Source organism: Cicer arietinum, chromosome 6, assembly GCF_000331145.2.
Source record: "Cicer arietinum cultivar CDC Frontier isolate Library 1 chromosome 6, Cicar.CDCFrontier_v2.0, whole genome shotgun sequence".
Classification (NCBI taxonomy): Eukaryota; Viridiplantae; Streptophyta; class Magnoliopsida; order Fabales; family Fabaceae; genus Cicer; species Cicer arietinum.
The window spans coordinates 56,877,810-56,888,437 of record NC_021165.2 but is presented as its reverse complement, the minus strand read 5'-3'; the positions used below and the strand labels follow the sequence as shown (position 1 = coordinate 56,888,437).

The 10,628-nt window shown below is 25.5% G+C and overlaps 1 protein-coding gene across 1 annotated transcript; it reads left to right on the top strand.

Annotated features, from left to right (window-relative positions):
• Positions 1-5,727: 5,727 nt before the first annotated feature.
• Positions 5,728-7,084, top strand: LOC101504404 (protein EXORDIUM-like 3). Its single transcript, XM_004506556.4, has one exon. It carries the CDS (start codon positions 5,820-5,822, stop codon positions 6,861-6,863), a length of 1,044 nt encoding a protein of 347 aa, XP_004506613.1. The 5' UTR covers positions 5,728-5,819; the 3' UTR covers positions 6,864-7,084.
• The last annotated feature ends 3,544 nt before the right edge of the window (positions 7,085-10,628 follow it).

The following is a 10,628-nucleotide window of genomic DNA, read 5'->3' as shown; positions in this document are numbered from 1 at the left end:
TATATATATATATATTAAGAGTGGTTATTTATATGGACGTCGAAGGACTTTAAGAGTATATGTGGTTGCACATGATCTCAAATTTTTAGGAACACAAAATTTTTTTTGGTATTTAATAAAAATTGATAATGTCATATTAAAATAATTTTAAATAAAAAAATTATTTTATTATCTAGTGTAGTATTCTTTTATATTCCAACTTAAATTGAACTTTGGACCATTTTTATTCACTATAAAGTTTAAATTTAAATTTCAGACATTCTAAAAAAGAAACTCTGAAGAAAAATAAAAAACACTAACTCACCATCATTCATATACAAGATACAACTTTGTTACTTTTAGAAAAAATAAATCATCTGAATAGACAAAGTTAAAACCTTGAGTCTAATAAGGAATCTTTTAAGATTTATTATTTTTTATATATTGTTGATCAAATAATTGATCCACTTAATAGAAAATTTGAACAATATAGCAATTATGAGGAGATTTTTAGATTTATGTTTAGTATTTGAAAGACTTGGGTCATTATCCTATGAAGCCTTGAAATTATGTTGCAAAAATCTTGAAATTTGTTTGAAACGTGACAATATTTATGATCTTAAGGTGAAATTCTATTGGAAGAATTAAAAGTTATCAAAGAGCTTTGAACATCTGAATCAAAATAAAGTTTTATGATATTAAGTTCTCTTAAAACATTTTATTATTTTCCTAATGCATGCATAACTTATAGAATAATATTAAGTATCTCTAATACTATTGCATTTGCCAAGAGGAGATTTTTGAAATTGAAATTATTAAAATATTATTTATGATCTACAATGTTGCAAAATAGATTAATTAGTTTTGCCTTGATTTTAATTGAAATTTTTTTTTTAAAATATTGATCATAACCAAGTTATTAATGTGGATATATAGATCATGTTGCTGTTAGTGTTAGATGTTACTACTAACTTTTTTAATATTTATCCAATCTTTAGTTTTTATGTTGAAGAATATCTACATGTGATAATATATTCATACAACTTACAAAATAAAATTGGATCCTTAATTCATGACTCGCACAAGACACCCAAAATTTTAGGGATTGGTCTTCATATACATAATGAGTTGGATTATAATTGATTAAAAAATTTAAGGAGGAAAATGCTGTGATGAGGACCAAATGTGATGGTTGTGGCTCTTTAATTGATCAAAATGCAACTTAGCATGCCTACTACGTAGATAAAAATATCCACATTTTCATTAACCATGTCAAAATTGGAGGAGACTACAAAAGTAGAATTATGGATATACTCTAAGAACCAAAATTTCTCATTTCTCATTTAAGCATGGGACCTGAATTGCCAAATCACAATACTTGAAGGACAAAATGCAATTAAGCTTATCATAAATATAGAGGGGAGTATAATAAGTTTTGAGTTTTGTATAAAATAGAGAAAAAAGTAACTAATTGTGTATTGACTAACTTTCATGTTTAAATTAAGGAAGTATAAGTGAATGTATTATCTACTTTTATCATCTAATTCACCATGTTTCATAAATGGTCAAATTGTTGTGTTTTCTATATTTCTATAGAAGTTAGGGTTTTGAGTAAAAAGATTTTCTCACTCACTTCCATCATTTTAAGTACAACCACACATTGTTAATCATGTTTTTGTGATTTCATGTTTGTTTCATTAATCAATTCTTGATGATATGTTGTTTTACGATTCTATTCGGTAGTAAGGATTTATGATGATTTGTAGGCCTCATTACAGATTACTTGACATTTGCTTGGAGTTGTTTGGTAAAATTTCTACCATATTATTGATCAATGGAATATATTCATGTCTTAGGGTTGATAATAATTCAATTTTTTTTGTTGTTTTCCGACTCTAAAGAGACATAGGCTATTTTGGTATAGGTGACAATATCATCGAATTGACACATGGATGATTTCATTTTATGACTGTTTTATAGATTAAATTCATTTAAAATCAATTGTATTCATTGCAAGACTACATACATTAAAATGATTTATTTGACCAAAATAATTAGTAAAATTAAAATGATAAAATACATTATTAAATATATAAAAACACCAATACAAAAGTAAGTGTGCTTTCCATATGTTTGTGTTTAAATGGTATGAATTTCTATTAGTTGAATAAATGTAAATAGATATAGATGTTGAAAGGAAAAGAAAGAAAAAGGCCAATTGGAGGGCATGAATTGTAACTATCAAATGTAAAAGTTAGTTAAGTTAGTTTTTGACTGATTAATTTGTTATGTCTGCACTAGTTTATATATAAAACATATTGTATACTCCATTCAGTCTCGAATATAAATAGTAAAAAGTCATATTTAATGGTCTTAAATATAAGTAAAATTTTAACTACATCTAATATAATTATTCTTTTAATAAAAAATATGTCATAATTCCTATAATACCTTTTAATTAATGTACATTTTATTTTTAAACAATTTATTGGAAAAGTTTCCCATGAAAGACAAATAAGAGAATACAACGATTTTTTATTTTATTTATTATTTTGAGAAAATTAAATATTTAAATCAATCCAATTATTTTTCTTAAATGGTGTAATTTTTATTGTTGCTTATATATAAGATCAAATGAAGTATTCATTTGTGTATTTTCTCATTCTATCAATTTATAATTTATTTTTAGTTTAATTTTTTTTTTCATGATTTTTATCAAGAATATGAGATTTTACTTATTTCTCGAATGAATTTCTAATTATTCAGTTGATTCGTTTAAATTACAAAAATAAATAATTTTAAAAGTGAATCCAAATACATCATCTTTTAAATGAATAATAATTTTACGGGGTCTACATCATCTTTCCAATTCCTAATTATTCAGTTCATTCGTAAAAATGAATAATTTTATAAAAATGAATTCCTAATTTAGATTTTGACCCTGTAAAATCAGAGAGAATCGATTTTGATTCATTAAAAAAGAGCTGATAAACTGCCATGATACATGTGCCTATAAATATACACCAATACATCATCTTTTATAAATATATTAAAAATAAAAATATTTTATATCATTAATTAATAAATTTATTTATTGATCAGTTAATATTTAGTTTTATTTTATAAAAAAAATATAAATAAAAATTAAAAGAAGGGTTTGGGAATTTTTGGAAAACTTTTCGTTCTTTTAATGTTGATTTGATATTATGGACCAAAAATTGATCATCTCTGATTTTATATAGACTAAATCCAAACAAAAAACTTACAAGAGTTAAAATCAAAAAGTAGTATATTTGTAGGGACCAAATACATATTTAAATATTTTATAAATTAAAAAAAAAATAAAGAGGCTAAATCTACTATTAAATCAAGAATTTAAAACATAAATTCAAAATAAATTTTTTATATTTAAATTATAATTTAATTGCAGTTTTGGTCCCTCTATTATTATCAATTCACATAATTGGTCTTCCTATTTTAAAAGTTAATCACTTTCTTATATTGTTGAATTAATAAACGATGTTTTGATATATTTTTAATAACGTGACATATAATTTTATAATATACAATTATATAGATGCATTAATTATTTATATGTCATTAATTAAATTAAAAAATATAAAGTTGAAATTTAAGTTTTTATGAAATTTTATTTCAATTTCATAAGTATTAATCATTCTACGTCATTCTATTATATATCACATTACTTAAAATATTTCACATTATTATTTTTAATTAAAAAATAAAAAAATAAAATAATTAACTAATAAAATAAAAAAGTAAATTTCACAAATCATAAAAATATAGAAATTAAAGTTATAATTAAATTTTAAATTATTAACCTTAGTCTTTAAAGTAAATCGTGTTAGCTTTATCATAAGAAAAAAAAATGTTAACTTTTCCCTTAACTTTTATTTTTTAAATGTACACTTTCAAACTTAAAATCGGTGGTCAAAAATTAGCCTCCATAATACATCGATGAAGCAAAAAAGAAAGAGAAAGTGTTGAAAAGAGGAAAGCATAGACATTAGGACAGGGTAGAGTTATCGAAGGAGTTGGAGACGTGGATGGGTGCATCGATCATCCAACAGAGCAACAGCCAATAGCTTGTTTGGTTCGGACCACATTGATAGCAGTGCGGTCCCCTCAGTAGAATTATTTTCCTTCATTTTTGCACTCAAACAAAAACATATAAAATGATATTACATCATGTCTTATTTTAAATATTTCATATTAATATAATATTAATCATTTTTTTACTAACACATTTTTAATTTATCTAAATCAATTTTTTCACTAACATATTTTTAATTTATCAAAATTTTTAATCGACTGCAATCAGTAAAATTATTTGAATAAATAAAATTTATTTTAAAAATTATACACAATTAAAATGAGTAAATGAGTTAGAGTGAGGGATATATTAAGTTTGAAAACCCGAAGATGCCCCTATATTTCATTTTTCTTTGCCGCGCGACGGTATTAGGAATTTCCAATCATACGACGACAACTACCATCATTAATGTAAATGATACTCTCACTTCCTAGGGCCCCACACCATCCTTCACTTTAAGAATCTAACTGTCCTCCATTACCCGCAAATCAATGTCTCCAAAAATTTTAACATTTGATTTTTTTTTTTCCTTTATCTTCTTTTCAATTCAATAATGCCTTGCCATTTTTACTTTTTTAACTCACCGGTAATTTAGCCAACACGCATCATTAAAATTTAGGGAAAGTTACCATCATTAAGATATGACTATTTTTTATTGTAAAAAAATTAGATTATTTATTTTAAGTTAAAGTTCTTTAATTTAATCTTAAATAACGTTTTAGTCTTTTATTTTTTTTTTTAAATTTAGTCCTTTATTTTTAACAATGTCAAATAAAGTATAAAAATATAAATTTATTTAAAGATTTACGTTACGAATTTGATGAAATTTATATTACATTGAAGAATATAATTAATTTTATGAATTTTAATTAATTTTTTTTTGAATTTTTGTATAAAAAAGGATATCATTGTTGAAATTTTAAAACATAAAATATCAAATTGTCACTTAAAATTAAAATAAAAGACCAAATCGGAAAAAAAAAAAAATAAAAGACTAAAACGTTACCTGAAATTAAGTTAAGGGACTACGAATGTAATTTAGTCTTTATTTTAATAACTAATTTTAATTATTAATTGTTTTGCTATTGAATAATATAATATAAATTCTAACATAGACTTATATATAATTAAAAAGTTTTGTATTTAAATTTAAAACATTATGTTCAATCTAATTATATTAAAATTTGTTAATTAAATTAAAATTTATAAATATATAAAAAAAGAATGTTATGTGAAAAAAATTCTTCTATAATTTAAAATAATTAAGTTTGCATATTTTAAATATACGTTTTAATTCTTAACTTTGAACTTGAACAATTATTATCTAAAATATAATTAAATAATTATTTTAATCAAATTTAAAATTATATAAAACAGAATATTATGTGAGTATAATTTAAATTTTCGAAATAATATAGTTAAATTAAATAAAATTGCTTAAGATCATAACATATTTTATCCACCAAATAGTATAAAAAAAAATCGTTTGTATTAAAAAATTTGTGTAGTACAACTATTTTTGACTGATATTTACTCCCAAAAACTTCGCAGGTTAACTCAAATTTATTCACTGTTCCTTTTACAAAATTCTCCCAAAATATAATAAAAAATAAAAAGCTTTTTCCTTGTACAATAAAAGGAACCTCACTCTCTGAAACATCACGTTTCGTACTTAAGGCCCCTCAGCTCGGTAACCCCAAACCTCATCTACTCTCAGTCTCTCAAAATGTCGAAACTATTTCCACCGCCGTCCATGGTTGTTCTAACCCTCACGATCACCCTTTTCTCATTCCTCCTCACGGCGGCTCCAACTACCGGCTACCGTCCGTGGCCTCAAAATCCCCAAACAAAGAACCTAACCGATTATGCCTTCGGAACTTCCAAAAAATACGAAGGCTCATCGGAATTCGTAAAACTTAGGTACCACATGGGACCTGTCTTAACAAACATCATAACCGTCCACACAATCTGGTACGGTAACTGGCAACGCAGCCAGAAAAAAATAATCCGTGAGTTTATAAACTCAATCTCCGCTAAAAACTCACCGAATCCTTCGGTTTCCGGTTGGTGGAAAACTGTTATGCTTTACACGGACCAAACCGGGTCCAACATCTCAAACACGGTTCAACTCGGTTCAGAAAAAAACGACCGGTTTTACTCACACGGAAAAACCCTCACACGGTTAACAATACAGTCGGTTATCAAAAGCGCTATCACCGCAAAAACGAAACCGTTACCGATTAATCCTCGTAGCGGTCTTTATCTTTTATTAACATCTGATGACGTGTACGTTCAAGATTTCTGCACGTCAGCATGTGGGTTCCACTATTTCACATTCCCTTCACTTGTTGGTTACACGCTACCTTACGCGTGGGTGGGTAATTCTGCAAAACTATGTCCAGGTATGTGTGCATATCCCTTCGCTGTACCTGAATATATCCCTAATGTTAAACCGTTTAAGTCACCTAACGGTGACGTTGGAGTAGACGGAATGATAAGTGTTATTGGACATGAGATTGCTGAGCTGGCAAGTAATCCGTTAGCGAATGCTTGGTATGCTGGTTCGGATCCTAGTTTTCCCGTTGAGATTGCGGATTTGTGTGAGGGTATTTACGGTACTGGTGGTGGTGGTTCATATACGGGTCAAGTTTTGGACGCTCGAGATGGTGCCACGTATAATATGAATGGAATCAGACGGAAGTTTTTGGTTCAGTGGCTTTGGAGTCATGTGCTTAATTACTGTACTGGTCCTAATGCTCTTGATCATTGATGATCCATCTTGAGTCATCAGTGTATGTAGAATGAGATATTTCTTTTATTTTATTTTTATTTTTACTTTTTTTTGGGACCTTATGTTTTGGGCTTGTTTGGTGGGTTTGTGGTACGGTTGGGGAGTTTGGTAATTTTGTTACGGTAGCTAAGTTTGTTCATTATGCAAATAATGTAATTTTGATTGCATATGATATATGATATACTTCTAGTTTCCATGAATGAGTTTCACATTTTTTTAAGTTAATTTTATTGGAGTGATTTATTAGCGAGGAGATTATGATAGATTTAGATTCACTGTTGTTTAATCTACCCCATGTCTCTGCAGTCCATCAATTTACACATACATTTGATTTTCTCTCTTTTTTATTTTTTACCTTGGTATCCTCATCACCGCCAAAACTCAATTTTGGAATTCAAATAAAGTTAACCCAAATTTTAACTTTTTTTTTTTTAATATCTATTTTTTTTTATTTTTTCACCAAAATGCCAGACTCACAATAATACATAAATATTATATTTTTTAGACTCGCAATATATATTTTATTAATACTGTTAATTATTATTTAATAAATTATAAATAATTAAAATATTCAAAAATTTAAAATTTATTAATAAAATAAAATATCTTAATAAATAATAATAATAATAATAACTTTAATAATATTATTAATTTTAATAATAATAATAATAAAGTAAATTATCTTAATAAACTTAATTAAATTGAACAAATAAAATATATTAAATTAAAAAAATCATAAATTAAAAAAAATATCAAATTTTAATTTCATTGTTATTATTTTTGTTAATTTTTATTTATTAAATCTTAAAAAAAATAGGAGGAAGTTGTTATAATATAATACATGGTTTGTTTTGGCATATCTATTTAATTGTATTTAAATCATACTATGCATCAGAATCTTGTGTTGTAATTTTATCTGAAACTTATAATCATGGTGTCAGTTTTAAAAAATAATACTTCATCAAATTTTAGATTAAAATTATGGTTAAAGAACTACTTTCGTCATATAGTTAAAACATGGGATCAAAATTACAATTAAGTTTTTATTTTATTAATAGTATTTTTATTTTTTAAATAAATTAAAAATAATTAAAATATTTAAAATATTTAAAAAATCAAAATACTATAAATAAAATAAATACAATAGTGCTACGAAGTAGGATAGTTTGATAATAATTTTAATAAAATAATAAAGTAAATTATATTAATAAAATAAATTAAATTAAATTGAACAAATAAAAAACATTAAATTAAAAAAAAATCACAAATTAAAAAAAAAATACGTCAAATTCAAATTTTACTATTATTATTTTCATTAATTTTTATTTATTAGATTCAAAAAAAAAAAGAAAGTTTTTATAATATAACACAGTTTATTTTGGCAGATCTATTTAACTGTATTTAAATATTTTATTATTGTTGTCGAATTTTTGTGTTTATTAATCGAAATAAAAATAGAATGGAGTTAAAAAAATACCTTATTTTATTGGCAAAATATTAGATATACGTTTGTTTTAGATATAATAAATAAAAATTAAAAAATAGGAGGAAGTTGTTATAATAACTTCCTCCTATTTTTTTTTTGGATTTAATAAATAAAAATTAATGAAAATAAAAATAATAAAATTTGAATTTGATGTATTTTTTATTCAATTTGTGGTATTTTTTTCTCTCTTTAATTTAATGTGTTTTGTATGTTCAATTTAATTAATTTTATTAATATAATTTATTTATTTATTATTATTATTACTATTATTAAAATTAATAATATTATTAAAATTATTATTATTATTTATTAATATATTTTATCATAGCGGATATGACAATGTCAAACAAACAAATGTCAACGAACATCGTCAATTCTTCAATAGTTTCTTTGTTTGACATTGTCATATCCGCTATGAAATTCGCCAATGTTTTAGCTTTGAGCACTTTCTTTGATTCCAAGATGATATCGAATTCAGATAACTCTATCAATCATTTGGTCATCCTCTTGGCTAAGTCGGGTTGAAACAAAATATGCTTGATAGATAAATTTGTCTTTATCATAATCGGATGGGCGATGAAATACTGCCTTAATCTTCGAGCTGCCACCATTAATGCCAATGTTGTTGGTGAAAAAGTATTTTAAATACAATCCTCTGATTAATGTGTTGTTGATAACAAATACATATAAATAAAGAACAACTATCCTCTAAATATATATGCTGAGTGTGCATATTAAAGACAAAAGTTATGTTAAAAACTATTCAAAGTATCCTAGATTACAAGTATATTAGAAATCATTTATCGAAACAAAAAGTAAAAGAAATATTGTGGAATCAAGTACATCTAAGCAAGCATCGCTATATAAGGTTTATCCTTTGATGACTAGGCGAATGCAAAAGAAACAAAGACTTTACTTCAGCTTGACATTGTAAAGTCTGGTGATACACACCATTGTTGTCGCAAGCTTCAGGTGAGTCTCGGATGCGAGAAACGTAGTACCTCGATTTCCTCTAATGAACCCAACATGGATTATGTTCCTTTGGCTCCAAGTAGTGTTACATGAATTATTTTGCCTCTGCCTCTAACAAACGTGACGAGCAATTGACTTCCTTTGCCTCTGATAATATCACCAAGCATCTGACAATTTGACCCATGTATCCTCTGATAAAGTTAATGCCTCTAGAAAAGTCAACACTTCGACACAATTTAATAATTCGATGATATCTAAGACATCCTCTAATCAATAAATCCTCTGTTGGTGCGCATCATCTGTAAGACCCATAATTTTAAAGTATACTTTATGTATTTTTGTGTATTTTAGATTTTGCCTCGAAGGCTTTTTAGCCAAAGTTAATAATATTTTGGAGTTTATATGATCCAAAAGATATTTCGAGGCCGTTTAGAATTACTCGTCGATGAATAAATTAAATTAAGTGCGGTGAATCCTTTACGGAGAATTTTATGCGTTATGGGTGAAATGGTAAATTAACAAATATCTAGATCTTTTGAGATATTTGTTAATTATAATTTTATATATATATATATATATATATATATATAATTAATATAAAGTATAACAAATATCTCAAAATATCTAGATATTTGTTAATTTACCATTTCACCCATAACGCATAAAATTCTCCGTAAAGGATTCACCGCACTTAATGTAATTTATTCATCGACGAGTAATTCTAAACGGCCTCGAAATATCTTTTTGATCATATAAACTCCAAAATATTATTAACTTTGGCTAAAAAGCCTTCGAGCCAAAATCCAAAATACACAAAAATACATAAAGTATACTTTAAAATTATGGGTCTTACAATAAGCATTCACACAATCAGTAGACAAAAAATAGAACTCTGTAACTTAATTAACATATATGTAACTCTGTAACTCTGTAATTTACAACATAATTAACTACATTCAGATACAAATATATAATCTAATTTACAACCTAATTAACTAAATATACATTGAACCTAATTTACAACCTAATTAACTACATATTCATATGCATGTTCATATATTGTGTCCTATGATCATATACATATAATAATTAACAGAATGTATACAATATGCACAAGCTACCATATAATATTTAGATCTCTTGCCCAGCAGCATGCTATTTCCCAAAAAATCAAATAATTTGCATTTCAAGCACATACTGACACCATTCTTCCTTTAATTCCATTAGATCTTCATCAGAATATGATGGACTGGAATTGTCAAAGTACTGCAATATAAAAATTGAAC

What these genes read in the sequence shown, in the direction of transcription:
- LOC101504404 (XM_004506556.4), top strand. Translation starts at nt 5,820, where the DNA reads ATGTCGAAACTATTTCCACCGCCGTCCATGGTTGTTCTAACCCTCACG.